Below are 27,600 nucleotides of genomic sequence, written 5' to 3'. Positions count from 1 at the left end.
GAGCAGGGAGCGGGGCACAGGGGCAGATACCCCTTTCTGGAAGGGTGATGACTCACCGGCCGCTGCAGCGGTCCGAGTGGGCACGGAGGTGGAGGACAGGGGTGTCTGCGCCGTGTGGGCAGGGGTGCCGTCGGGTCACCCGTGCTGTAGAGTCTGCCGTACAAGGCCCCTGCTCGGGCTGCTCCTGGCCCGTCCGCCTGGCCCATTCTCCGTCTGCATCCAGGAAACAGCATGGCGGCGTCCCGTCTCATCCGGGTCCTGGGCTGTTGCCTCGCGCTCGGGACGCGTCTGCGGAAGTCAGAAGGCAGACTCTTCCTTGGACAGTAGAGCCCAGAGCAATTAATACTTTGCTGATGTGGGTAGAGAGCAGTGCTGTTTATAATTTACAGTTAATTAACCTTCCTCTTTTCAAGAAGCAGAAACTCGAGACCTGATTTTCCGTCTCGTACACGTTGTTCCTGATATCTCTTATTTAAAAAATATGATTTCACTGATATGGAGACATAATTATGCAGACTCTCTCAGACTGATTAAGGGCACTGTGCTCTGTTAGGGTTTTCTTTAACAGCGTGTTTTCTAATGAGCTGCTCTGCGGTGATCGTAAGAGGAAACATCATTCTCCTCACCCAACTTTAAAGCGAAAGCCAGTGCGTAAGACGAATGTTCCATATCCTCTCCAGGCTGTAATTTTGCTTTGTGGTAAAAACATTCTAACTTTCAGAAGAGGACAAAATAATGTCAGCACTTTGAAAAAAAAACCTTCATCAACACAAACTGTGGTAAATCTCAGTTGGTAGCAAAGTCACTAGCCAATTAAAATTCCAATTTCAGAATCCCAACCATTTTTAACTTTCTCGTGAATATTAACAGGATGATCAGCTTTGGCACCACCCCAAGAAGAGAGCTCTAACTGTCCAAGGAAATTAAAAATCATGATCGGCTTGGCAGTATATTTTACCTGAGACACTAAACCGATCACTGGATAGATTATTAAATTCATATCAACGTCAGAGTGTGATGGCAGAACATTCTCTACTATTAAACTGAACACATTTCAGGAGCTGAATGTAAATCAGGGGTTGGCCCCGGACGCGGGCGTCACCAGCCACGTCCATCTCCATCCCGTTTTGGGGACAGTGAGACCCGGGGGCGGAGGTCAGGGAGGGGGAGGGGCCGGAGGACCCGTGGACACACGCGCTCGCGCTCAGTGTTTTCCACGACCCGCTCTTTCACTCTGGGGCTGGAGCAAGTTATTTGCCCGGGAATTTCCTCAAGGGCGGAAGCGAAGGTAACAGGCCTGAGGCGGCTGTCCTGGGGGCCAAGTGAGCCCTCGGTGCGCCGGTTCCACGCTCTGCCGTGGGGTTTGGCAGGAAGAAGGGGAGGAACCGTGTGGTGCAGGCAAGTGGTGACAGGAGGGAGGGGCCGCGGTCTCTCCGAGCAGGGGTGGCAGACCCCCAGGATCTGAGCTGTCAGCACAGAGCCCCATGTGGGGCTTGAACCCACAAACCACGAGATCATGACCTGAGCTGAGGTTGGACATTTATCAACTAACTGAGCCACCCAAGGGCCCAGAGGTTACTTTTTCCAAGACTCAGAAAACAGCCTGGCGTCCAACCTGGGGACAGGCCTCCTAGAATCTGCTAGAAGGAAGCCCAGTAGACACTGTGTCAGGGCCCCAAGCAGTCAGGTGGGAGACAGGCTGCAGAGCCAGGTCAGCAAGTCCAAGAATCTGTGGCCACGCTTGGTTTTACGTAGAATCAAATACACCGTACGTCACGGCCCATTCAAACATCTGTCCAGTATGGCGACGCTCTTGCAACGGAGGAGATGCCAATTACTTCTTCAAATACGCTGAGCGTTTCGGACTGAATTAGAATCCGTGAGCGGCCTTGTCTTTCTGAGAAGGGGTGCCCTCGTTTTACCGTCAGGAAGAGAGCCGAGACCGGTCAGAGGCGGAGCCCAGCCCCTCCCCCGTAGCCCCGGAAACCAGGCGTTTTCCTGGGGGAACGATTTTTCTGTGGCTCTCACTGCAGAAGCCACTCTCTTCTGTGCCGGGACAGACACCGACTTCGTGGGCCTGAGGCTGGAGGCCCCGCAGCCCAGGCCACCCCGGCCCCCGGCCCCGCCCGCGCCCTGGTCCGGCTCTCCTCCGCGGAAGCGCGCACTCCACATCAGTGCTGGATTATCACTTGATTATCTCCCCGAGGAGGACCCTCTTGTGCATTCAATGCCTCCTTCACGTTGGCTCGGTAATGTGGAGTCAGGGAGGGAGGAGATGAACTCTCTTCAACAGCTCATGAGCATGGAGACTTTTGCCGTCTACACCAGCATGGGGGGCAGGGCCACAGGAGGCAAGGGTGACCCAGAGCCAGGCCACAGGACCCAAGCAGAGACCAGAGACCAGGTGTCCCTGCCTTCCCCGCCCCCCAGCCTGACAAAGCCACCGCTCAGCAGGGTCGCTGGGCCGAGGGCCAAGGTAGAAACCCCACCCCAGGACTCAGCGGGAGCGCTCGCCGACAGCCCTGTTCCAGAGTGTTCCGGAGGCCAGCCGAGCAGACATCGCCGTGCCCTGACTCACGGTGTGGCCGGCAGCGGCTCCTCCGCGCACCCACGCAGAGTGCGTGTCCCCCATCGGCGTCAGGAGGGCGTCGGCTGACCCGCTGTGCAGATGAGTGGCCGGGCGGCGAACACATGGACCCGTGGACAAGTGAGCAAGGAGGCAGGTCCTCTGGGAGACCGGCCCCTGCCCGGTGTGGTTCAGGCACACGTTCTGGAAGGTCGCTCAAGTCCCCCTGGTAAAAACGAGGGGAGAAGCGTGGGGGAGATGCCGAGGCGAGTATAAATTCAGGAACATCTTATTTTCTGCCTTTGGAGGCAGATGTAACTTCACCTCCTGTTTCGAGGCCAACACCATGGCCCCCTGAAGACTGCGGTCCTGATGGAACGGCCCGGCAGCGGGACGTTCCCGTGTGGCCGGCCTGCCCCTCGGGAGTGGAGGCATCAAACAGGGAAATGACTCCAGTGCAAACGCAGCAGATGGCGGACTTGGGAGCGGAAGGCTGTTCGCACGGCCCCCCCAGGCCCCCTGCACCCCGAGCTGCGCCGGGTCAGGGGTGGGACGGAGATGCAGATTCAAGGGTCCCGTCCGCATGCTCTGATGGGAGTGGAGCCTGGCCTCCCCGGGAAAATGGGACCGCCCCGCCCTCAGGAGCCCCCTGCCCTGCATGTCTGCACCCCCTCGTCCGCCCCGGGAACTCCTTCTCACCAGTCCTGGGTCCCGGGTGACCTGCCTGTCACCCAGGCAGACACAGTGGTCGGGAGGCCCCAAGCATGCTTCCGTCCCACACAGCCCTCCCCCGCACGTGGCCTCCCCGCAGCCCCTTCCCAGATGTCGGCCTCTGGCTCAGTGGCCTCTGCCCAGGGACTGCAGCTCTGGGCTGGAAGGGAGGGACTCTCCCTCCTTGAAGAGCTGTCAGCACACAGATGTGGGTGTGTCCCTTCCTGGGCGGGGGGGGGGGGGGCCCTTTGCAGACGCTGACCATGGCACTCTGCCCCCCACAGCTCCAACCCAGGGGACTGCCACAGGGGCTCCATCTCACGATGAGGCCCTCGAGAACCCTCTGACCTCCCTCGGACCTGCGTGGTCTGCATGGTCTGCACCCGCTAGGTGGTCCCTCACCTGCGTGGTCCACGCCCGCTAGGCCCAGTGTCACCTGCGTAGTCCGCCCCCACCCACAGGATGGAGGGTGGGGGCGGGGAGGCTGTGGTGCTCACGCCCTTTCCGGAAGGCAGGCCCTGGACGAGGCTCGGACCTTCTCTGAGAGTCACCGGCAGGATTCCACTCTCGCACCAGCGCTAACCTCAGAGAGGCCGGAGGTGTCTTCATTCTAGAAGGCTCTGAGCCTGGCTCTCCATCACTGGCTCTTGTCCTGAATGTAGAGTGGGCGTGGGTGTCGGGGAGCAGTCGGCAGTGCACCCCACAAGAGCCTTCCCCACTTTCCTCCGGCAGGAAGGACACCTTCTGTGTTTCCAGCCCCGCGGGCTGGGCCCAGGCGCGATCCTTTGTTCGCGGTGGTCCACGGTCGTGTATTTCGTCTCCACCGCACACCGCGCGGGGTTGGCGTGAGCTGAACACTCCGCCTTTGTTCGGTACCGTTCACTTCTCTCAACCCCCAGTTCCTCGGCCCGGGAGGGGGCTTACTCCGGGGGTTACGGCATCCGAGAACGGTGGACATGAACAGTTGAGCCGGTTGGACACTGTCGCTGAAAGGTCTCTGACACAGTCCCCGAGTCGAGTACTAGGCACAGGAAGGGCTGTCGGGTTTCTCTGCCAGATCGTGAGCAGGGGCCTCAGTGCCCTGGACACCGGATCCAGGCCCCGAGGGGAGCTGGCCGAGAAGGGGAGGAGCAGAAATCCACGCAGCTGTGAGCGCCGAGCCTGGCTCGGGGTCACGTTAGTGACTGACTGGTGGTCCCGGCGGCGGCTGTCACTGTGGTGGAGCAAGCGCCCAGCTGAGGTCATGGGGGGGAGCCCGGGAGCATGGGCCAGATGGCAGCTGTGCCGCGCGGGTGACGAAGTCTGCGGAACCAGAACCATTTCCCTCCTCGTGAGGCGGTGGGAGGGAAGAGTGCGCCGTGTGTGTAAAGCACTTGCAACACCGTCGGGCACATATTACGCACCCTCTGGATCTTTGTTAAACAGGAAAGTCCATTCTTACGTCTGACCGGCATTCGGGAAGGGTCCCGGTCACAGGTGCGTGGCATGTTGGGCAGAAGCAGAGACAGGCCAACCCCATCAGCCCGTTAGAGGCTGGAGGCATCAGAGGCAGGGGGGATGCACGCGTGGGGGGACTGGGAACATAGGGCGCTGGGTCCCCGCCCCTGCTATTAGGGCAGATGCCCCCACTGTGTCCTCCCCCTGCTGGGCAGGTCGGACAGAAGTCCCGCCCCCTGAGCCTCAGGGAAGAATTTGGCCGACTGAGCTCCTGACTCAGGCCTGTGCTTCCTGCCGGCATGGACCTGACCCACTGGCTACCCGTGTAGGCACATCCGGTCATAGTAACCAGCACAGTCACCTGCAGCCGCCACAGCCTGATGGCTTGACGCAACAGAAGAGTCCTGTTGCGGTTCCGTGGGCTGGAAGTGTGGGACCGAGGGCGCACAGGGCTGTTCTTCCTCTGAGACTCTGGCGAGAACCATTTCTTGTCCCTCCCAGCACCTGGTGTCCCACGGCTGGTGGACACGTCCCTCCGGCCTCTGCCTTCGCCTTCCCGCACCATCGCCCCCATCTGTCTCTGTGTCTCTTTTCCTCTCCTCATTCGACCAGGCATGCGGGATGGGGGCCCACCCGACTCCGGGGTGACCTCATCTCGAGTCCACCTGCAATGGCCTTGCTTCCAAATAAGGTCACGTTCCTGGGCGCCAGGGATCGGGACACAGCATATCACTTTGTATCATAGGTGAGGCGGACCCAAGGGAGCCCACCGCACACCTTTAAGGGGAGCCTGGGATTCTTCTGTTCAGGACGTCAACTCCCCCGAGTTCTTTAGAAGCACATGTCATATATTGATAGAGCCCGTGTCTGCGATTCCAAACTACACGCTTCTCGGACCGAATGTTGCATATTTCTCAAATTAGTCATTTTTCTTCTTTTTAATATTTAGTTTGGGAAAGAGAGAGCAGGTGCACAGAAAAGGAGCAGAGAGAGAGGGAGAGAGAATCCCAAGCAGGCTCCTGATCACTGGCACAGAGCCCAATGCGGGTCTCGATCCCACGAATCTTGCAGTCGTGACCTGAGCCAAACCAAGAGTCGGACGCTTCTCTGCCTGAGGCCCCCAGACCCTGCTCAGATTAGTCATTCTTAGCCAGAGTGTACACCAGAGCCACCCCTTGAGATTTTGGGGAGAAGGTCCCGAGCCCTCCAGGTTGTCCTGCGTGGAGCAGGCCGGCATCTTCCCAAAGGGCACACGCGTTCCAGTGGGCTTCCTGGAGCCCCGCCCCCACTTACTGCCACCCCCTCGGGCGTGCGTGAGGATCCTTCCTCTCTGCTGGACAGGCCTCCCTCCCCTTGAGCCCAGAGAGCTGTCCCGGAGAAGCCCTCACCGGTGCTCCTCGTGCACAAGTAACATCCCCACGGTGGAAGCGGCTTCTTTAAGATACGGTGCGACAGAGCTTTCCGCCACGTGACAGGTGGGACTAGGGAGTGGCCCCAGAGGTGGTGTTCTTGTAGGATTCTGCGGTGGTCCCTGGACGGGACAGACAGGGTGAAGGCGAGGTGCGGCGTCCAGATGCGCACGATACTTGCACGTAACTACTCAGAAAGGCAGGATTCTTGTTCTGTTCCAGGGTGAGGACTCATGCGGTTCCTTTAGTTGACGAAATAGGGGCGTCCCCGCCCCGTAGCCCTCTGTTCCTAAGCCACATGTAGTTCCTGGCATTTCAGCCAACTGCCTCATTACGCTGGAGATCTGAAGAAAGCATCTGCAGAATAAGGACGCTCATAATTAACACAAAAAATGCCAAGACTTTATCTGCCTGCTCCTTCTCCCTTAGTTCCTTATACTCTATTATCTCGTACGGAGCAACTGACACGGAGAGAAAGAAAACCACCACGACACCCTGTGTCCAGGGCCCCTGGGGGAAGCACTCCGCGCGTCCCCGGGGTTGTGCAGCCCACCCTGCGCGGGGCAGGATTTCTTCCCCCGTGCTGCCATCTCCCCGTGGAACAGAATTGAAGGGAATGGCATTCACCAGACGTCTGTCCCCCCAGATCTGTGTGGCCTCTGATTCCCCTTCCACCCAGCACAGGCAGGGATCTGAAGTGACCCTTTTTTTTTTTTTGCATCCGAATTGCACGGTGCATTGAGCTTAGTGGAAACGCCCAGGCATTTGCTGATTGAATGGATAGTTTACTCTCTGCCTGAAGTCAGGCCTGGCCTTCACCCCTGTTCATTCTCTCTCCTGAGGGCGAGTCTGGAAGCAGGTGGACGTGGGAAGCTCCTTGTCCCTCGCTCCCAGCCACCCCCCACCAAGCACGTGAGCCCATGCGACCTGCAGTGGGGCCGCTTTGCCCTCTCATTTTAGGGGATGACTCTGGGTCCAAAGAGAAGATGCACACCTGCCGTCCTCACAGGGGTTAGTGGCTTGTTTTTGCCAAAAGTTCTCCATTTATGAAGCTTTGTTAGCCAGACGTTGGGATTGGCCTGAGTTGGCCGTATATTCACGTGCTGTGAAAAGCCCCGCCAGGCCCCTCGTGCAGATTTTGGGGGAGACCCTGCCTCCTTCCCCTGCCCCTTGAATGCCGCTCGCTTGCTGTGATTCCACTCGCCTCGATTGGCTCCCCACTCCCCAGCCCTGCAGCACAGAAGTGATTGAGCAGAATCACCCGCAAATTGCATTGCAAATGGTGCCTGGTTTTTTCCGGCAGACCATCTGCTAGAGTCCATTACTCACCTTCCTCGGGGCCAGCCAGAGGCGTCAGGTGGCTCTGTGTCCAGTCACTTCTGAATCACCTCGTTCCACACTCACACCTGAAAGTCACTTTGCTGGCTGCTGAAGGTGCTGGAAAATTCCAGACTCTGGAGAGGCGGTCTTCTTCCCTTTTTTTTTTTAAACCTCAGGAGACCTTTGGACTTCTGTGGGCTCTGGAAAAGCCTCTGAGCCCCCTCGTGGGACCCCCCAGATGGCAGCATGCGGAGGGTACTGCTGGGGTGGCTCCCATGCCCTCGGGGATCAGAGGCTAGGTTGGGTCTGGGGGCTAGCCCTTCCTCCAGTGTCCACTGAGCCCCAGCTCAGACCTGGGGTGCCCTGGGAGGCAGGACTGCTGGGTGTTGTGTGCGACTCTACCAGCCAGTGACCAGCCAAGGAGCAAGCCCATGTTGCCTTGCGGGGGGGGGGGGGGGTCTTGTGAGCTGCTGGCCGCTGGAGGGCAGCACCTGGAAGGCAAGGAGGGTCACTCACAAGGAGAATGTCACTTGTGGCTGCAGGTGCCCCCCCCCCCACGCCGAGAGACCAGGCCAGTGAGCCCCGGGCCGAAGGGCTTGCAGCCTGCCTCACTCGCAGACCTGGACTTGGCCGTGAGCACCCCCGAAGCTGGAGGCAGCAGGGCCCCCAGGCGTGTCCCTGAGCCCGGGGGTCCAGCCTGAGCCCATCCGGCCCCCATGGTGCCTCCTCTGCAACCCGCCCAGCTCCCTGCTCTCCCCCGTGTCTCCTCCCCTGTGATCCTCTCCTGCGGCCGCTTGTCCTGCGCCCGTTTCCTCAGCGAGCTCTCAGCTTCCCAGGCGCCCTTCTGTCATAGGGGCGTGCGGGGCTGGTTTACGGCACGCACCTGATGGAAGCCAGCGCAGTGGGACTTATGTTATGTGGTTGTAGAATTATTTTGATCATTATTATTTTTTTTTTCTTGAGAAAGTCGGTGTGTGAGCAGGGGAGGGGCAGAGAGAGGGAGAGAGGGTCCCGAGCAGGCTCCGCACTGTCCATGCAGAGCCCGGCATGCAGCTGGACTCACCAACTGTGAGATCATGACCTGAGCCGAGATCAGGGGCTTGATGCTTAACCCAACGAGGGGCACCCAGGCGCCCCATGGATCATCCCTTTAAAAGCAGATCTGGAGGGGATTCACTTCTGATGCATATGGATCGTGTACAACAAATAGTCTCTTGACCTAGAAGCTGTTTAGCACCCAGATGGGGCCCCTCATCCCCAGCAGACTGACTCGGCGCGTTTGGCGACCGTTAGAGCAGGTAGAATTGTCCCTTCTGGAACAGATCACAGATCCCACAAAGCTCACCCGTAGGTAACAACTCTGATGAGCCAAGACACTTGGCTGCAACGACCCCCAGCGATGGGCATTTCTGGGGGAAACCGAGGAGAATGACCGTCGGCATCTGCCCCGTGGGCGATGGGGCCGTTTTGTTCCGCTGCCACAGGAAGTGAAACCCATCGTTCCTTTAAGGCTGAGGAGTGTGCTGGCCCTCGGGTCGTCCCCTGCCACACGCTGTTCACGGGGGAGTGTGTGTGTGGGCACGAATCCCCGGGCAACTCCTGCGGGCTGATCCGAGATTTTCCGGGCCGTAACCTCCAACTCGCTTTCTCACTCGGTTCTGCCTGGATGTGCCTGCTTTTGTGTGGACTGATTTCCTGCAGCTTTGCTTTTCTACAGCATCCTAAAGTAATAACCCACAGTGGGGCGATAATTCAATTCAAAAAGCACTTTTTGGGCTCACAGTGTTCAAATTTGTGAAAAGGAGAGAGAGAGAGAGAGAGAGAGAGGCTCTCCAGACAATGAGCTTTTCTGTTCAGCTGGACCTTGACTCGTTGGGCCTCATCGTGCTGGGGCTTGGCTGGTGGGCAGCACCAGGCATTTCTTGAGCCCCGTGGAATGAAGGCATATCCAGGGCTCAGGGAAGGCCCGTAACGGCTGTAGGTCAGTGTCGCCGGGTATCCGTGACTTGCTGGCTCACAGACGTGTCCACACACCGTTGGCGTGCACTCCGTGCGTAGTCTAGCCACGTTTCTCCACTTTGTTTTCCCTCAGAGGAGATTCTGAAGACCCACATCGCCCACTGGTGGTCTCCGGACGGCACGAGGCTCGCCTACGCCACCATCAACGACTCCCGCGTGCCCGTCATGGAGCTGCCAACCTACACCGGCGCCGTCTACCCCACGGTGAAGCCCTACCACTACCCCAAGGTAGGCGGCGGGAAGCGGTACAGCGCATTCTTTGCCTTGTCCCTCAGCCCCGCCCACCCAGGCGACTCCAAAGGTGGGGCTGTGCAATCAGACATGCTATGCGCAGTGCAGTAAACAGAGGCAAGATTGATGATTTCCCATTGCGTTGCATTAAATTCCCATCTTTGCTGAGTTGAATTTGCTGGCAGGTTTGCTCTATTTTAAATAATTGAACCGCCGTTAATCATTTATCTAAGTTTCACTGGAATCAAAATAAACACATTACCTCCCCTGTGATGCCATGGCAACAAACTCACACTGCGTGCTTCTGGGGCCCTCTGTCCTCACATCCCTACTTTACAATTTGATTTCTGGGAGGTCGGAGGGACCTCTGTCTGCCCCTGGTCTCCTGGGTCTGCACTGGGCTGTTTTGTGCTTGGTCTTCTCCTGACCTGAAGTCTCTAATTGCTTCCTAGACCAAGTTGTTGGCACAAAGTCAGGCAGAACGGGAGGGGTGCGGTGGAGGGGGGGGGACAGATGTCTGAACCTTGCTTGGTTAGCAAATCACAACATCCTGGCCTGAAGCGAGGACCCGATGCCGAATTTTCTGAGGCCCTCTCAACTGGAGAGATGCTCATGTCTGCCAGAGCGGGCACAGTGGCCGTGCTGCCCACTCCCAGGGCCCGTGGTGCCCATGGCAGGTGGCCTGTGGTGGCCATGGCCAGGTGGCCGTGAGCCACTCACTGCCTGCAGCCTCCTGGTGACAGCACTCACTTCCCACCTGCGGCTGCCTCGGGAGGACCCCTCAAGCCCGCGCCGGTGCACGCTGAACCGTGACCACCAGGCCACCAGACCGTCTCCCAGACCAGAGAGCTGATGCCATGTGCGTCGCATGTCAGAAAGAGGAGGCACGCCAGCCCGCAGATGGCGGCGAGAGGGGCGATAATGCGCAAGCGAGGCCGGCGAGGAGCCCAGAGTCCCGGGTCAGAGAGAGCAAATGCCTGGGCTCCGTACATTTATTGTGCGCGGCCCTGGAGGCTAAGAGCCTGAGATCCGGGTGCCGGGAAGGTCGGCCGGTGGGGACTGGGTTTCTGGCCTCACACCCTGCCTTCTCTGCGGGTCCTCACACAGCCAGGGGGCTCTGGTGCCTCTCTCTCTCCATACGAGGGCACCAGTCCCCTCATGGGCCCCACCTCGTGACCTCACCTGACCCTCACAGCCTCCCCAAGGCCTCACCCCCAAATACCGTCTCATGGGAGCTTAGAGCTTTGACAGGAATTCTGAATTTGGAGGGTGCGGAACACAGACACTCAGTCCACTGCACCTGGTAATATGAGCCTTTTCCTTTTTTAAAGCAATCCTGTTCAATTTTTTGGGGGGGGGGGAAGGGAGGGGCAGAGAGAGAAAGAGACACAGAATCCAAAGCAGGCTCTAGGCTCTGAACCCCACATGGGGTTCAAACTCACAAACTGAGATCGTGACCGGAGCCGAAGTCGGGCGCTTAACCGACTGAGCCACCCAGGCACCCAATACTGAGCCTTTTCTATGGCTCTTTGGTTGGTGTGACCAGTGTTCAAGGAGGCCCCGAGTGGAGGAGCGTGACCCCCGTGAGGACCCCGCATTGTCTCCACCCCTGTCCCACTCCGACGGCACCTAGATGTCAGCCCACCACACGGATCTGCCTGGTGACGGAATTCTCTTCTGTCAGCGGGTCTTCATGGGACTTACCTCTACCTCACGTGGGAGGGGCCAGGGTTTTAGTTGGTAACACTCAACTCATGCAGGATCTTTTGGCCCCTGGACTCCCCACCGCACATGCACACAGCGTGGCCAGTGGCTGCCTGGCTCACCTGACCGCCCAGGGGTCCAGGGGTTCCCCTGTGAGCCCTTTTAGGGGAATTTCCCCAGTTTAGGAGTGATAAGCTGATTCCGCCCGGATTTCCCGCTGAGCCCTGGGATGGGCGACTTTGGAATTAGGAAACCCCGGATGGTTCATACTTTAATGGAAAGGCAACATATTCTGGCCAACAGGACTCAGACGCCCTTGCCCCATTGTGCTGCCTCCCGAATCAGACGCATGAGCTGGTGAGCCCGCCGGACTCCCGCCCTCGCATGGTGAACACACGTGTCTTCATGCGGGGGTATCCATCAGACCCCGTGGCCCCGCTGACAATGCCACACGTGCCCCGTCCCGTCCAAGGGGTGCTGCTCCCCGCAGAGAGCAGTGACCAGAGCAGAGCCCCTCCAGCACCCTTTCTGCCCCTTTTCCGGGGCTTCCCTTCCCCGCTGCTGGGCCGTCACCAACATTCATCAGCCTTCCCATCATGAGCTCGCCCTTCAGCCCTCTGCCTCCTGGTGTGGCCTCCGGGAATTTCTCTCCTCCGCGTCCAGCTCCTTCCCCCTCCCAAGTTGATAATCAGAAGGCAGAGGAAGTAGAAGAGGGTAGGGTTCCTGGGGAAGAAGTGGCCCTCCAGTTACCTCCAGGCTTTCGTCCTGGGGAAGACTTTGCTTGTGAAGGCGCCGTCCCAGCAGGAAGTCACTGTCCGTCCAGGCGGGAAGGCATACTCACACCTGGTCCCCTTTCCTTCCCAGGCTGGATGTGAAAACCCCAGCATTTCCCTGCACGTGATTGGCTTAAATGGACCCACCCACGACCTGGAGATGACACCACCTGATGACCCACGGATGAGGTTTGCTTCCTTTTCTCTGTCTTAAAAAAATAAGATGAGTGTTCTTTTACGTGGTCTCTCTGGATTTATTTTACTGTTCATTTAAACATCCAAGAAAAAGGCACATTTTCTGGAGCTTTGCCCGCTGCTTCATGATCCAGGTGTCTGGAAAGGAACACGAGTCAAAGCAGTACCATTATTTCTTACCTTGGCCAGGAGCACACTGCCGTCCCCGGAGGCCGGGCTCCTCGGGAAAGGGCATGTCAGGTCAGCCGCGGGGCTCCGGCCGGGACACACTGTGTTACAGGCGGACCCTGGAGAATACCCATTAGATGAATGGGTGTCGCTTTAACCAGGAAAATCTGCGTCATCGGACTTTCTGTAAATGGCGCCCCAGTTAGGAGCATGACTTTAGAACATGAGCCTGCTTTTCTGGCTCCGGGAACGGAGTGACCCGCTTCTCCTGGTGGGTAAGGTAACCTGTGCAGGTGCAGAGCATATTGGCAAAGGTCACAAGCTGTTATCATTGATGTCTGGTTTGGGTAGATTTTTGGTGTGGGGGGTGGTGGGTATATATATATATTTTTTTAATCAAAACAACCGAGTAGGGTGTCTCTACGGGAAGGGGTCTGATCATCAGTTTCATCCTGCCCCAGAGTTTGAACAGCCTGAGGACTGAATATGCTTCCGGAACCTAGTGTGTCGGCCGTCAGCTTCTCTATGGGGGATATTGATGGGACTGAAAAAAAGGGGACCCACCATGCGGGCGCCAGGACCAGGCCTGGCGGATCTCCTCAGTCTAGAAGTGGGCCCAGCGAAGCCAAGAGCGATTCATTTTGGGGCTCAGCATACGCCCACCCCAGTGTTCCTTACTGTCCAGCCCAGGCCTTTACTATCCAGCTACAGAACTCCACATTACGAGTAGGTCCTGGCAGCTTCTGGAAGGATGAGGGCTTTGGCCCACCCACTCCAGCTCATCCAGCCGAGGGCTGGGCGCTCGGGCACTGGGCACTGCTGCTCTTCTGTGGGTTGTGGGGTCTTCTCCTGCGGTTCTTCCTTAGTAAGACCCTCAGAAGTCCAAGCCTCTTCTTTTCATCCTTTCTTCTCCGTGGATGATAGTAAAATGCTGGGAGGTCCTGAGGCAGCCCAAGCACGGAATTCTGGGCTCTCTAAATGGCTCCTCGCGGCCTCTCTCCCTGCCCAGGACTGGCCTCCTCTGTCATATCAGAGGGTCACAGTGTCCCCCGAGGCTAATGAAGCAGGACCCCAAGCCACAAGTCCCCGGAGTCCCAGGGCCCTTAGTCCGTGCTGGGCGGGGCCGGGGGGGGAGGTGCTGAAGTGATCGGGCTCCTATGCTTCTGTGGGGCAGAAGAGACTTCAGGGTATTGCTTTGCCTTCTCTCCTCAAGATCCAATATTCACCGTTTTCCTTTCAGCCCCATCCTTGCCAAGCCTCCCGGGGCCCGGTCCAGCAAACTCACTGAATTAATATGGAAAGTCACCTGGAAAATTTAAGCCATCTGTTTGAGTTAATTGAAAATCTCATTTAGTCAATTTGGTGATGCTGTTTCCGCAGGCTTGATTAGCTTCAAGGACAATGAAAAATTAGCCTCAGTCGGGGCTTGAAGCTCAGACGCTGCTTCAGGCCTCGTGCTCCGGCTCCTGGGCTGCCCGCCATCAGGCTCCTCGCGGGCGGTAGGAGCCCGTCACATGTAAACGTCACGCTTTCTCCCTCTCTCGCTCTGTCACACGGCCTTGAGATTGTTTCCAAAGAGAGCAGGTGGATCAGAAACATACCACGAATCGTGAGCAAATATCGATCGGGCATTTAGTTCGCCAGCTGCTGGTGTGCGCGCCGCAGGGTCGATGGGACTGAGACTTGGACGATGTAGGGCCCGGGGTGCAGACTGAGCAGATGGTCCCGAGCGAGGGCAGAGCTGCAGGCGCGTGAAGGGCCCCCAAGCCCCTGGGGGGGCGGGGGAGGGGGCCGAGCAGCCCTGCGGGATGACCCATCGTGGGCCGGGGGCTCTGCCGTGGGGGGCACTGCGGGTGTGTGGAGGAGCCCCGGCCCACCCGTCAGACGCAGGAGCACCCCGCCGGCAGTAGTGACAGTCCCTAGTCTTTGCCAAGTGTCCTCACATCGAGAACCATTGGCTCAGAGTGACGCATCCCAAGCCAATCTGAGTCCCGGGGCCCTGGGGCAGGTACGCAAGCACCTGCCTCAGCTTCCCCATCTGTAGAATGGGGATGAACGTTACTCATAGACGCGGTTGTACAAACGGAATGAAACCGCGCAGGTGGCCCAGGACGGACTCCACGGTCAGCCTGCTCGTGGGCGGTCAGCGCTTGCTGTGGGCTGGCCTGCAGCCTTCCCCTTCAGAGCTCCGCCTCACCTGCCCTCAGACCCCAGCGTCTCCGCGGGAACTGGCCGGTTGTGATTCTCCGGGCAAAGCAAACAAACACCTGTGGAAGATTTTACTTAATCAGGAGCTCACAAGGGAACCAGTGAGGGGCCAGACCCAGGCCTGTTGGCATTCGCGAAGCCAGCCGTGTGTGATCAGTGTGACTGAGAAGCGTGGGGGCAGGTTTGCTGCGGAACGGTGGGGGGGGGGGGCAGGGCCCTGAGCTGCGACCCTGGGGGAGAGCTGACCCCTGCAAACACCGGGGGGAGCCTGCCCCACCGTCGTCCCCAGTCCATCCGAGGCCAAGCCCAGGCCGTGCTGGAAGACACCGGAGATCCCCCCGCCTCTTTCCAGGCTCCAGATGCATTTTCTGAGAGTCCCTGAGGGTCACAGAGCGGACACAGCACAGACTTCCCGGGCTCCTTCCAGTCCTGCCGCCGTGGTCAGGCCGCCTCGGGTCAGGGCACCTGCGTTCTCCGCGTGCTCAGGCCTCTGATTCTCCCGGGGAGGGGGGGTCACCCCGGGAGGGCCCGGCCTGGGAGGACGCCCCCTCCCGCCCATCTCCTGGCGACCCGGGCTCGGCTCTCCTGCCCCACAGGCTTCCCGGCCCTCCCCGCCCCTCCTGCCCTCCCAGCCCCTCCTGCCCTCCCCAGAAAGCTGTGAGCTGCGCCAGACCGCCTCTCCCCGCCCCTCCCCTGCTGCTGGCTGGCTGCGCCCACACTCTTCTGTTCCCATCAGATCACCAGCTGCTGGGGTCCGTTCGTCCACACGTTAACATGTTCCAGGCGCCTCTGCCAGAAACATGCTCTGGGCGAGCAGCGCCAGGCTGGCACGGGTCCCAAGACGGCCGGGCACCCGAAACCAGCTTCTATGCCGAGAAAGCCACTTCTAGTCTGTCCGTCTTCTTCCGAGGACCCCACCCTACCTGCTGGCGCTAGAGCCACTGCACACTTCATCCCACCTCTGTACCCCTCCGCAGGTGCGCCGGCTCACCCGCTTCTCCGGGCGCCTGCACCTGCGCTCCATCTGCCCGGAAAGGCCCCCACGTGGCCGAGGGGTGCACCCACGCGCTGTGGTCGCGTTCACACGTGTTCCTTCCTGAGCACTTCCCTAACGGCCATGCTTGAGTCACAGCCCCGCCACCTCCTCCCCGGCCTCACTTTCCTGGGGTTGCCCCAGCAGGGTGCCCTGCGTGCTGTGCCCTCGCCCTGCCCCGGCCGGAAGGAAGTCCGGGAGCAGGCACGCGGTCTGTTTTGTGCACCGCCTGCTCTCCCGTCCGGAGGAGGGCCTGCAGCACGGGACGAGCTCAGGACACCTTTGCTGAATGGGCCGCTGGTCTGACCAGGTAACCAGTAAAATCTACGTGGGTAGGATCTCGGAGACCGAGAGTTCTTTGGTTGTCTGGAACCTTCTGAGGACCAAACTTTTAGAAATGTGCAGCTGTTTCCTTTTTAAAGGAATAGTCCTTTGAAAAAATATTTTTTTAATTTTATGTTTTTATTTATTATGGAGACAGAGAGAAACAGAGCATGAGTGGGGGAGGATCAGAGAGAAAGGGAGACACAGAATCGGAAGCAGGCTCCAGGCTCTGAGCTGTCAGCACAGAGCCCGATGCGGGGCTGGAACCCACGAACGTGAGATCATGACCTGAGCCGAAGTTGGGCGCTCAACGGCCTGAGCCCCCAGGCGACCCAGAAATGCGCAGCTGTTCATGACGTCAGGCCGTTGCACTACCAGATGCTGCCAGGGGGCAGCGCCTCAGCCGGACAGACGCTGTAACAGAAAGAAAGAAAGTAACAAAAAGGAAGTCAGTTTATTAACTCCTGTGGAGTGGGGCGGGGCTACGGTGAGAAGTGACTCAGAGCAGCGACCTTGAACAGTGACCTACAGAGAACGAGCTGGACACCAGCGGAGCGGTTTCCGGGGCGGTGACGCCCGGTCGTGGGAGGGGCTACCGCGGGGCGGTGTGTTTGCAGATCCCACTGGCGTCTTCGGGCGAGTCTGTCTCCGGCAAAAGAACGTGGTTCCTGCCTTTTTTCTGGGTTTGCTCCTCTTCGTGGCCTGCAGCTCAAAATAATTTTTATGTCAAAAGGCATATCTTGAAGCAACATATTCCGGTTTTTTTCAACGAGTCTAGGAAAGGAAAGGTTAAAATAAGACATCCACCATGCGGAGGGTTTCGGGGAGGAAGGAGGGAGACCCACATCCTGCAAGGACCTAGGTGGGGAGAGACCACGGAATAGATCACAGTACAAAACTGAGTCCCACAGAGTAGGCATCGATTCTTTTACTTTTCAATTTACTTATTTTGAGAGAGACACAGTATAAGCAGGGGAGGGACAGAGAGAGTCCCAACGCAGGCTCCGAGCTGTCAGTGAAGAGCCCGGTGTGGGGCCCGAACCCACGAGCCATGAGGTCATGACCTGAGCCGAAATCAAGATTTGGTCCCTCAACCCACTGAGCCCCTGACGTTGATTCTTTTAGGAGTTTTGCCAAAGGATGAAAACATCCCTTCCAGGGAGCAGAGTCTCCAGGCGGAGGGTTTGGAGGTGCGGCCAAGATTTGGGTATTCCAGGATCCAGTCTTAAGGAGAAGTGGGGGGGCACAGGGGCCCCCGCCTAGAGGGGGCCTGAAGCGCCTTCAGTCGCGTGTTGTAGATTGAATCGTACAGCTGTGACCTCACGGCTGTTTGGAGTCTTCGCTTCTTCCACGCTGGGCTTCTCAATTTGCCGGCAGGTTTCACTCCCGCTTCCCTGTCCCCCCCGTCTTCCCCAGAGCAAGGACAGTGGCTGTGTCCCAGACCGCCCTGAGGGCTCTCACAAGCTGCACACATCTGCCCCCATTCCCCAGGTGTGGAGACTGAGGAATGCAGTTTGAGGAAGGTGCTGGATGCACACAGAGTGGGAGGGGCTCTGGGCCTCAAGCAGGCGGGCTGGACCGCCTCCAGAGAGGTGCGGAAAATTCTGGAAGGTCCACTGGTCCCTTTCAGCAGGCTGATCACGGAGCCACCAGGAGGGAGAAGCCAGACACTTGGTCTGTCAACTGCTCGTGCTGGGTGCCCGCGGAGCAGCCTGACCCCCCCCTCCAGCAGGTCTGAGAAACAGGGAAGACCGGGTCTGGGCTTCCGGGTCCTTCCAGCCGGCAAACACTTACTGACCGTGGTTTTTGTGCCACACGTGGGGTTGGGACGGCCTCTCCCATCCGGTCACCACAGCCCAGAGAGCGGACAGCTCGTGGCCCACGGCCAAACTGAAGTGTGGCAGGAGCCACCCCCCGGCCGGACCTCAGGCGCCGGGCTCCCTGGGCCAAACTTGAGACCGTCTTGGAAGGCGTGTACGGGAAGGTCACTAGGCACGGTGACCCCGCGGAGACACGGCTAAGGAAGGGCCGCGCGCCTTGTCCAGGCAGGTGACACACAGTGTCCTGTGGGTGGAGAGACCTAAGTGGAAGTTACTATGCGGTTTTTACCGTTTCACCCAGAAACCCGGCCGTGCCCATCAGACAAACGCCGCTGTGGTGTGCTGGTCCCGGGGCCTCCCCAGCTGGTGAGCCGGGCGTTGGGTCGGGATGTACCCGGGACCCTCAGGATCGTTCTGAGGACGTGCTGCCCTGGGCCGCCCTGGGCTTTATTCTCCTCCAAGTATCCGTTCAGATGAACCACAGCCGGCACCTGCGCTTCCCTGAGCCCCTTCCAGAGCCTGAGAAGGATCCCACTGTGGGTCCCTGACGCGCCCGGGCAGGGGTGCGGGCTCGCCTCCCACCGCCCCTTCCGTGGCCTGCCCAGCTCAGGGGCGTCCTGCTTTCGTGGTGGATTCCTCCACTTGAGCGTATTCGTTCATTCGTTTCTGACTTCCAGCACCAAGGACTTAGATCCGCTCAACTCATGGAACGCCACCATTGGTCCCTGTGGGGCCTCGCTGTGTATTTGTTCTTTTTTTTTTAATGTTTTATTTTCGAGAGCAAGAGAGACAGAGCACATGTGGGGGAGGGGCAGAGAGAGAGGGAGACACAGAATCAGAAGCAGGTTCCAGGCTCTGAGCGGTCAGCACAGAGCCCAACACGGGGCTCAAACTCACAGACCACGAGATCACGGTCTGAGCTGAAGTCGGAAGCTTCACCGGCTGAGCCCCTATTTAACTGTTCTTTTTAGCGTAGCCCGCCCTCCCACACTCTCCTCATCATGTAGACACCTCTGCTTTTGGTCAATTTTTGGTTCTTTGTTTACTGAAATCAACTACTTTGTTCAAAGCATTCTTCCTTTAATTTGCTTTATTGTTTTTAATTTAATTCCACTAGAGCTAGCATGGGCTATTATATTAGTTTGCAGTGTGCAATATGGTGACTGAGCGTTTCTGTACATTGCTCAGTGCTTCTGAGTATAAGTGCGCTCCATTTTTTGTTAAGTTTATTTATGTATTTTGAGAGAGAGAAAGCATGAATGGAGGATGGGCAGAGAGAGAGAAGAGAGAATCCCAAGCAGGTTCTGTGCTGCCAGCACAGGGCTGGAAGCGGGGCTTGATCCCATGAACCAAGAGCTCATGACCTGAGCCAGAACCAAGAGTTGGAAACCTCACTGACTGAGCCCCCCCCCAGGGCCCAATCTAAGTGAACTCTTAATCCCCATCTCCTATTTCCCACACCCCCTGCCCACCTCCCTTCTGGTGACCACCAGTTTGTTCTCTATAGTTAAGAATCTGTTTCTTTGTTTCCCTCTCTCTCTCTCTTCTCCCATTTGCTAATTTTGTTGCTTCTTAAGTTCCACCTGTGAGTGTGAAATCACACGGTATTTGCCTTTCTCTGACTTAGTTCACTTAGCATCACACCGTAGCTCATCCATGTCGTTGCATAGTCCACTGTGTGTCTATACCACATCTTCATCCACTCATCAGTCAGTGGACACTGGAGCTCTTGTAAACAAGGCTCCAGTAAACATCGGGGTGCGTGTATCCCTTTGAATCTGTGTTTTTATGTTCTTTGGGCAAATACCCAATTGTGCGATTACTGGATTCTACAGTAGTTCTATTTTCAACTTTCTGAGGAACCTCCGTGCTGTTTTCCGGAGCGGCAGCACCAGTGTGCGTTCCACCAGCCGTGCACGAGGGCTCCCTTTTCTGCATCCTCACCACCTGTTGCTTCCTGTGTTGATTTTAGCCACTCTGACCAGGATGAGGTGGGATCTCAGTGTGGTTTTGATTTGTAGTTCCCTGATGGTGAGTGACATCGAGCATCTTTTCCTGTGTCTGCTGACCATCCGATGTGTTCTGTGGACAGATCTCTGTTTGTGTCTCTTGCCTATTTTTTAATTGGATCATTTGTTGTTTGGTTGTTGAGTTATGTCAGTTGTTTATATATTTTGGACCCTAACCCTTTATTGTATGTGGCATTTGCAGATCTCTTCTCCCATCTGTAGGTTGTCTTTCAGCGTTCTCGGCTGTCTCCGTCGCTGGGCAGAAGGTTTTTACTGGGATGCAGTCCCGATGGTTTACTTTTGTTCTTGTTTCCCTCCCTCAGGAGACCGACCAGTAAAGATGGGGCTACGGCCAGTGTCAGGGACATGGCGACGTAGGCACCTATTTAGTGCAGCTGAGTCCCCTTCTCGCAGTAATGTTGGTGAAGCGTGTGTGCGTGCTCAGCTTCACAAGTGGTGTCATGATGTCCATAGATACAGACGTGGACACTTCTGTTTGTGTGTGTGCGTGCGTATAGGCCTGATTCCAGTCTTTTCTGCTCCACAGTATGTGAAGACCTACAACGTGTTACTGTGTGTACATGCAGCCCCCTGCTTCCAACTGTGCACATGGTCTAGATTTCTGCCAACGCTCAGGGCTCACATTCTCATGGCCTCCTCTGCCCCCAGGTGCCTCGCACATGTGACTACCCGTGATGTGCCCATTCCAACCAGCTAGGAAATGTCGCCTTCTTTCTGCTCAATCTCTATAACGTAGGGACTTGTTGGGAGATTGGGATAGTGAATCCACTTTAAACCTTCACTAAGAATTCGGGGGAAGACAGGTCATTGGAGCAATGGAAACATCACACAATACCAGGGTCCCATTACTAATGACCTCAGCCTCAGCCCCGTCAGCCACTCTACTGCTAACACCATTATCTCACCCCCCATTACCACCGCCACCTCCATCACACCCTCACACACCACTCTCACCAGCACCGTCCCCACCAACTCTATCACCACCACCACCTCCACCACCATCATCACCACCATCATCACCACCATCACCACCATCATCACCACCACCACCACCACCATCACCACCATCACCACCAGCACCATCACCACCACCTCCACCATCACCACCAGCACCATCACCAGCACTATCACCACCACCATCACCACCATCACCACCACCTCCACCACCATCATCACCATCACCATCACCACCATCATCACCATCATCACCACCACCACCATCACCACCACCACCATCATCACCGCCACTACCATCACCACCACCATCACCATCATCACCATCATCACCACCATCACCACCATCACCACCATCATCACCACCATCACCACTATCACCACCACCATCACCAGCATCACCATCACCACCACCACCACCACCACCATCACCAGCATCACCATCACCACCATCACCACCACCAGCACCAGCACCATCACCACCACCACCACCACTGTCACCACCATCGTCACCACCATCACCACCACCATCACCACCAGCACCACCATCACCACCATCACCATCATCACCACCACCACCATCACCACCACCACTATCACCACCACCAGCACCAGCACCACCATCACTGTATCCTTCACCCCCCACCACCTCCATCACTTGCCTCCACGTTTCCTATTCTGTAAACCCCTTCATGTTCAAAGCATACAAACTATTGACTAAGAGCCTACGATCCCCAAGATAGCATCTCTCACACCTCCTTCTCCCTTATCCTGAGAGCCACTCTACATTATAACTAGCCCCTGAGGTGGAAGGGAAGAGTTCCTCCACAGAAAGTGAAATTAATGGACATACACATCAGGTAGTGACTGGCCTCACACCACATCACGTTGATGTTCTGCAAAGTGCAGTCTGCCTGCAGATATTTTTACACAATTATGTGACTCCTCCGAGGACCTGCTCAGACGCGGAGCCAGACACTCTTATCACAGGCAGCATTTGGTATCTGGTGGTGTTTCCATTTGCTCAACACTGTCCTCTATTTAAAAACATCATTTTTAAAAATTTCTCTCAAAATATTTTTTTTTGCTCTGCCTATTTTCATGGAATGAACGTTGCCGAGAAAATGCCAGACTTAATTGCAGGATCTTTATTTCACTGGATAAACGACCTTCTGTTTCCTTGCCCTTTACTGGCCACAGCCTTTGCCAGAACCTGGAATACCGTGAGGTGACCGGCACATTAATCCCTGGGAGAGAGACGATCCCCTATTAATATTTTATGGCAAACAAATGGACTAATAAAAAATTCATACACTGCTCACCAGGAAAAGTCCATGTGTTTAGATTTGAAGGCACCTTTGGCTGGAGATTTCTGGGAAGGTGGCAACATTTTCTCTGCTAACTTGTGCTTCTCACCATGCACTCCACCCCCAGCCCCCGCGCAGACCCAGGCCCCCTTCCAGGAGGGCACTCCCCACTCCGCCCTGAAACGAGAGGTTGTCTGTCTGCCCACCCCCTACGGCACGGGTCAGGCTCTCTGCATTGCCAGTACTGGAACTATGACGGCACAAGGCTGAACCCTAACCAGATGCTCTCAGAGTGAACTAATGTTATTCGTTGGCGGATAAAGTGCTTTAGAATAAAGAGAAAATTGGTAGCATTTCTTAGGAACCTTTGCTTCCTATTAGTATCTTGCATCATGTTCTTTTTAAAATGCACGGGTTCAAGGGAGGAGGGGTGATGTGCCCTCTAGGAGGAGCCGGGTCTGCGGAGGCTCCTCATGCCCCTGCTTTCCGCATCTGTAGGGCCAGCGAGCCCTGTAAACTGTGAGCAAAACCAGGTCTGGGACTTCTCCTCTGGAGGACTCAGTCCCAGCCTTCCCAAGTGCACTATCCCTTTGAAAAGTTTTTTTACCACATTTAGTTTCCTGTTCTGGGAACATGTTTGTTTATATTCCTTTCTCTCAAATGTTTATTTTTGTTTCATCATTTGTGATGTGTCCTACATTTTGTTTATAACCTTCTCAGAAACGGGCGCCTGGGGGGCTCAGTCAGTTGAGCGTCAGACTTCAGCTCAGGTCATGCTCTCGCAGTTCGTGGGTTCGAGCCCCACGTTGGGCTCTGTGCTGACAGCTCAGAGCCTGGAGCTGCTTCATTCTGTGTCTGCCCCTCTCTCTGTCCCTCCCCTGCTTGTGCTCTGTCTCTGTCTTTCAAAAATTAGTAAACATTTTTTAAAACCTTATAATCTCTGAAAATTTTGCTAATGTTTGTAATTCAATGAAATTTTCACCCAATATTTTTTTATAATGTTTGGTCACATAATAGTTACTTCTGATCTTGACTTCAAAGTGGTTATTAAATTGATCGTTGTTTGGGACTAGCTACAGGTGATTGATTTTCATGATCATCTTCTCACATGCTAAGCTTTTAAAGAAATGTTTATTTATTTATTTTGAGAGAGAGAATCCCAAGCAGGCTCCACGCTGTCAGTGCAGAGCCCAATGCGGGGCTCGATCTCATAACTGTGAGATCATAACCTGAGGCAAAACCAAGAGTCAGATGCTTTACCCTTGGGGGGGGGGTCACCCAGATGCCCCCAGGCTACGCTTTTAATTTTGAGCCTTTAGTTTTGAATTGTTTTCACTATAGGCTGTATTCAAGGACAAGAAAGTGGTTGTTAAAAAAACACAGTGAAATTTAAATATCCCTTAGACTGAGAACAGCAGAGAAATTTGCTATCAGCCTAAATTTTGACCCTTCATCAAAATATATTTCCTTATTATTAGATTATGGTGAGATTTCTTTCTCCTTACAACTCAGATTCTATCAGAACATATTTAGGCATTTTATTAATCTCCCTGGAATGTGGAAAATCCATTTAACCTGCAAATTCAGATCCTGTTTTACCCACGAGCGCCTCTTCCCTGTGTCTTAGAGACTGTTCTGCGCCCGGCGCTCTGATTTCCTTGTAAGAGACTCTTAGTTCTCAGACAGGACAGTCCCCACTCTGTGGCACCTTCCTCTGCCTTCTGGGAAAGTTCCCCAGTTTTGCTCCGTTTCTCTGAGTCAAATTTCTCTTGCCTTTGGGTTTGGTTTCCTCCAGTCTTTCACCTCCCCTCCTCCATCTCGCCCTGTATTTTTAGGGCTCCGTTCTGCTTTCCTGTCTGCCATGTAACCCCCTTTTCCATAATCTGTGGTGTTTGCGGACTCCACCTCAGGAAGGAGTCATCCGCCCACACCTGCGATCTGACAGCAGACGCAGTGGGGGCTTATTTTTGACTCTGAACTTTTGGGTGCTGCATGAACCTTCTCCGATGAAACAGGAAGACAAAATCTAACCTGATTCTATTGCATCATGCCTCTGCTGGGCTGAGCTGAAAGTTCTCTTCTTTCTTCTGCCTTCTTTAGAATTTTTTTTTGACATCTAAGTCAACAGGTGTCCATGAGAAGTCATGATCTGAGGTAGGAAAGGTTTGACTTCCCACGTCTCTGGCTGGTGTGAGCATGGTTGTCCTGAGGAAGGCTAAGACACTGGGGAGGAGGACCATGCCTCCTTCTGCTCGGCGCTGCTGGGTCACTGAGGAAAGCAGAGCTGGGCAAGCGATTGTCTGGTTTCACACACCTCCGTCCATGTACGCGTGTTGGAGATGGTCAGCACTCGTTTTAGCGCTGTTGTGATTTTGCATCTTTTTTGTGTCTTCACAGACACATTGGTACAAAGTTGGTAAAGACTATTCACATGTGCTAAGCAGATGCTTCTGTGTGCTAGAAATCTCCATGGGTCCGTGCGGTCCTCACTGACGAGGCCCTGGGTGTGTCCCGTATGGTCCAACCACACACGCCCTCCCCCTGGTAACCAGCGGTATCTTGGCACAAACACGGCCTTGGACCTTGACACTGACATGGCCTCAGACCTTGACACTAGCCCTACAGTCAGAATCTACCCATTTCTCCTACACATCACCATCAGTCTAACAGCTTTGAAGTTAGAGGAAATGGAAAATATAGAAAAAACAAAACAGGAGAACCTTTCTACCCACGGGTATCCTCTTAGGGAAAGTTTGAGAACTGGGGAAACGTGTTTTTCTTCCTGTCCACACGCGGTGTGACGATGACCCTCATGAAGCGAACCAGTGGATCTTCGTGAGTCTCTGCGTCTCCTCGCCAGACGCCGCCAGCATTTACAGGCCCGTCCTTGGCAGTGCTGCCTCTTTGTGATTTGACCTGATTTTTTTAAATACCCAGAGTTTATCTGGCATGAAGCCTTGTCATGAATGTATTTCGTGGGATTAGGACACGTTGGTTCTAGATGACATGTTGCTGCACAAGTGACGGGACCAGCGTGTGTGGCTCTGAGGTCGCTCCTGCACAAGTGACGGGACCAGCGTGTGTGGCTCTGAGGTCACTCTTGCACAAGTGACGGGACCAGCGTGTGTGGCTCTGAGGTTGCTCCGGCGGAAGGCCCCCAGGGGTTTCACAGACAGCCGTACGGTCCCGGACTTGCCAAAACGTGAAGAAACACCCCTTCCTTCTAGAAAGATACGTTGTGGAATCTTTCTAGAGTCTTTACTAATTGTCATTGTTTCAAGAGTTCTAAAAACCATCTCATTGCATTTCATCACCGTAAAATCTCGAAGGGGCCGTCAGTGTGTTTGAAACTCATATCACAGCGTGAGGAGCTGAGGATCGAAGCCCCGGGTGTGGTGCGGTGAGGGGGCAGGGACCTCGGGCGTCTCTCAGGGACCCCGCACCTGCCCCCGGGTCAGGGCACCTGTGAGGACCACACAATGAGGCAAAGTGGGTCCATGTTTAAGCGTCCTCATCTGTAGTATCATGGCTTCCTCCTCTCGGTGACATGCGTCACATTACAAACTAGGAGAGTGAGAGAGAAAACTTTCAGATTTGACCTGTATGAAAAAATGCAAAAGAACATCACAAAACCTAGAAAGACACAGAATACAACACACGAATGTCTCCAACAAACAGAAACAAGAATGGGACCCTCCCTCGTTCGTGTGGAGGCCATGGAAACAGTCATTCCAGAAGATCCGGCTTTTCTCTCTTGACTTCATCCAGATGAAATACGCTTACTTGTGGCCGTGACGTCACACACCACACCCTCCCTGCAAACATCTGCATCCGGCCTGCCGGGAGGTCCAGGAAAACGGGCTTTGCTCACATCCGTCCCCGCGGCCCTTCGGGGGGGGCTCTCCCCACCTTCTGTGGAGCCGGGACCAAAGGATCATTCACATTGTCATTTAGAAGTCAGACGTATCCCGTGTGGGGCGAGGGCTGGGCACAGGGCCCCGGTTCTATGTAAGGGCCAAGCTAAACAAATGTTTCCGTGCCTCCGACATTCAGGGAGACCAACACCATCCACCGAGGACCTGCTGACAGGCCGTGCTCCCTCGCGGAGCAGGAGCCTGACCGCGCTGGGGGGCAGACCCGGCGCCCCGCGGCCTCTGGGCTTGCTGCGCCGACGGAACGACCAGATAGGCCCTACTTCCAAAGTCACAGCAAAGGGAAGGTTGAAAATCATAAAGGTTGGATTCTGCCTGAACGACATCCTCACCAGCCATGTCCCCAGGAGACTGGCCGAGACCTTGATGGGAAGTCCCAGGACCTCCCCTCCCCCCCCGAACCCCCACGCAGGAGGTGCTGGCCTGAGCCAGCTTGTGAGTTACGTTATTAAAAGTTTTGATTCACAAGTGGATTCGAGAAATAGGGGACACAGAAATTCAGTCCCCTGGGTAACGAAGGCTGCGTTGAAGGCACCTGGTGGTTTAGGCCTTTCGGTTGGAAATGATCGGGACACACTGAGGTCCCCCGCGAGCTCGCTAGGAATTGTCCCGTGAACGTGCTGGAGCCTTTGGTGGTAAAGGATCTTGTAAGACCACAAAGTGATCATGCCGAACAACAGATCTCATCATAGATATGGATGGGGGAGGTGATGGAAAAGGGTTAGCTGGCCTCTAGAACATTCTTGGGATTCGCCTGGGAATAGTCTCTTCATGCACTTGTTTTCTTGATGTTTTCTTCTTTTTCTCAAATGTATATTGCTCCCCTAAGACTCCTGTTTGGGGAGGGCGCTGGTGAATTGGGTGAGAGGCACCCGTGTGCTAACTGCATGTGGCCTAGAGCAGCGTGAGGTTTTCAGGTTTGGGTGAAAGCAGGTGAGTCTAGGTGTCTAGGGTGTCAACCCAAATCTGCCTGGAGCCCAGAGCCGTGAACCGACTTCCCTAATCAGCCCGTGAACGTCCCTGGGTGCTTTGCCTTCTTGGGAGAAGGAAGGGACGCACAGACCTTCCTCTGCGTGGCCTGGCGTTGTCACAGCACCGGACGCCCTGTGAGCGCCTGTCTCCGGGCTGGTTCCCGCTCTGTCGGTCCCTCGCGTGACCTCTCTGCGGCTTCCAGGGAGTGGCAGGGGTGCATTGGCCGGGCTGTGGCTTGAAAACCAATACGGTAGGGCCGCACCAGCTGCAGCGCGAGGTACAGGCCCGCGGGGCAAAAGCCACGCACGTCGCCCTCCAGGAGTGCCCTTCAACGCCGGCCCGGGGGGAGCAGCCCAGGGGAGCCGGCCGTGTGGCCGCTTCAGCACACCCTGCCTCGGCGGTGCCCACCCCAGCTCGCTCCCAGCGCACATTCTCAGAAACCCCATTGCAGAGCCTCACGGGACGTGCACGCCCTGGCCATCGGCCC

At 56.0% G+C, this 27,600-nt stretch overlaps 1 protein-coding gene and 1 long non-coding RNA gene across 4 annotated transcripts in view; one reads left to right on the top strand and one right to left on the bottom strand.

Annotated features, from left to right (window-relative positions):
* DPP6 (dipeptidyl peptidase like 6) overlaps positions 1-27,600 on the top strand; it is an 867,370-nt gene that overhangs the window by 775,586 nt on the left and 64,184 nt on the right. For all 3 annotated transcript variants that reach the window (XM_029921134.1, XM_029921141.1, XM_029921139.1), the window contains exons 9-10: positions 9,536-9,690; positions 12,262-12,359. In XM_029921134.1, the coding sequence (XP_029776994.1) occupies positions 9,536-9,690; positions 12,262-12,359 (253 nt within the window). The remainder of the gene's footprint in view (positions 1-9,535; positions 9,691-12,261; positions 12,360-27,600) is intronic.
* Positions 16,399-27,291, bottom strand: LOC115277058. The gene is made up of 3 exons (XR_003902202.1): positions 27,205-27,291; positions 16,628-16,800; positions 16,399-16,512 (listed from the first exon to the last, which is right to left on the bottom strand). It is a non-coding gene; the product is annotated as an uncharacterized LOC115277058 (long non-coding RNA).

The sequence above is a fragment of the Suricata suricatta genome, chromosome 2 (genome assembly GCF_006229205.1).
Source record: "Suricata suricatta isolate VVHF042 chromosome 2, meerkat_22Aug2017_6uvM2_HiC, whole genome shotgun sequence".
NCBI classification, from domain to species: domain Eukaryota; kingdom Metazoa; phylum Chordata; class Mammalia; order Carnivora; family Herpestidae; genus Suricata; species Suricata suricatta.
Note: the sequence above shows the minus strand (reverse complement) of the source record. Positions and strands in the feature narration are given on the sequence as shown.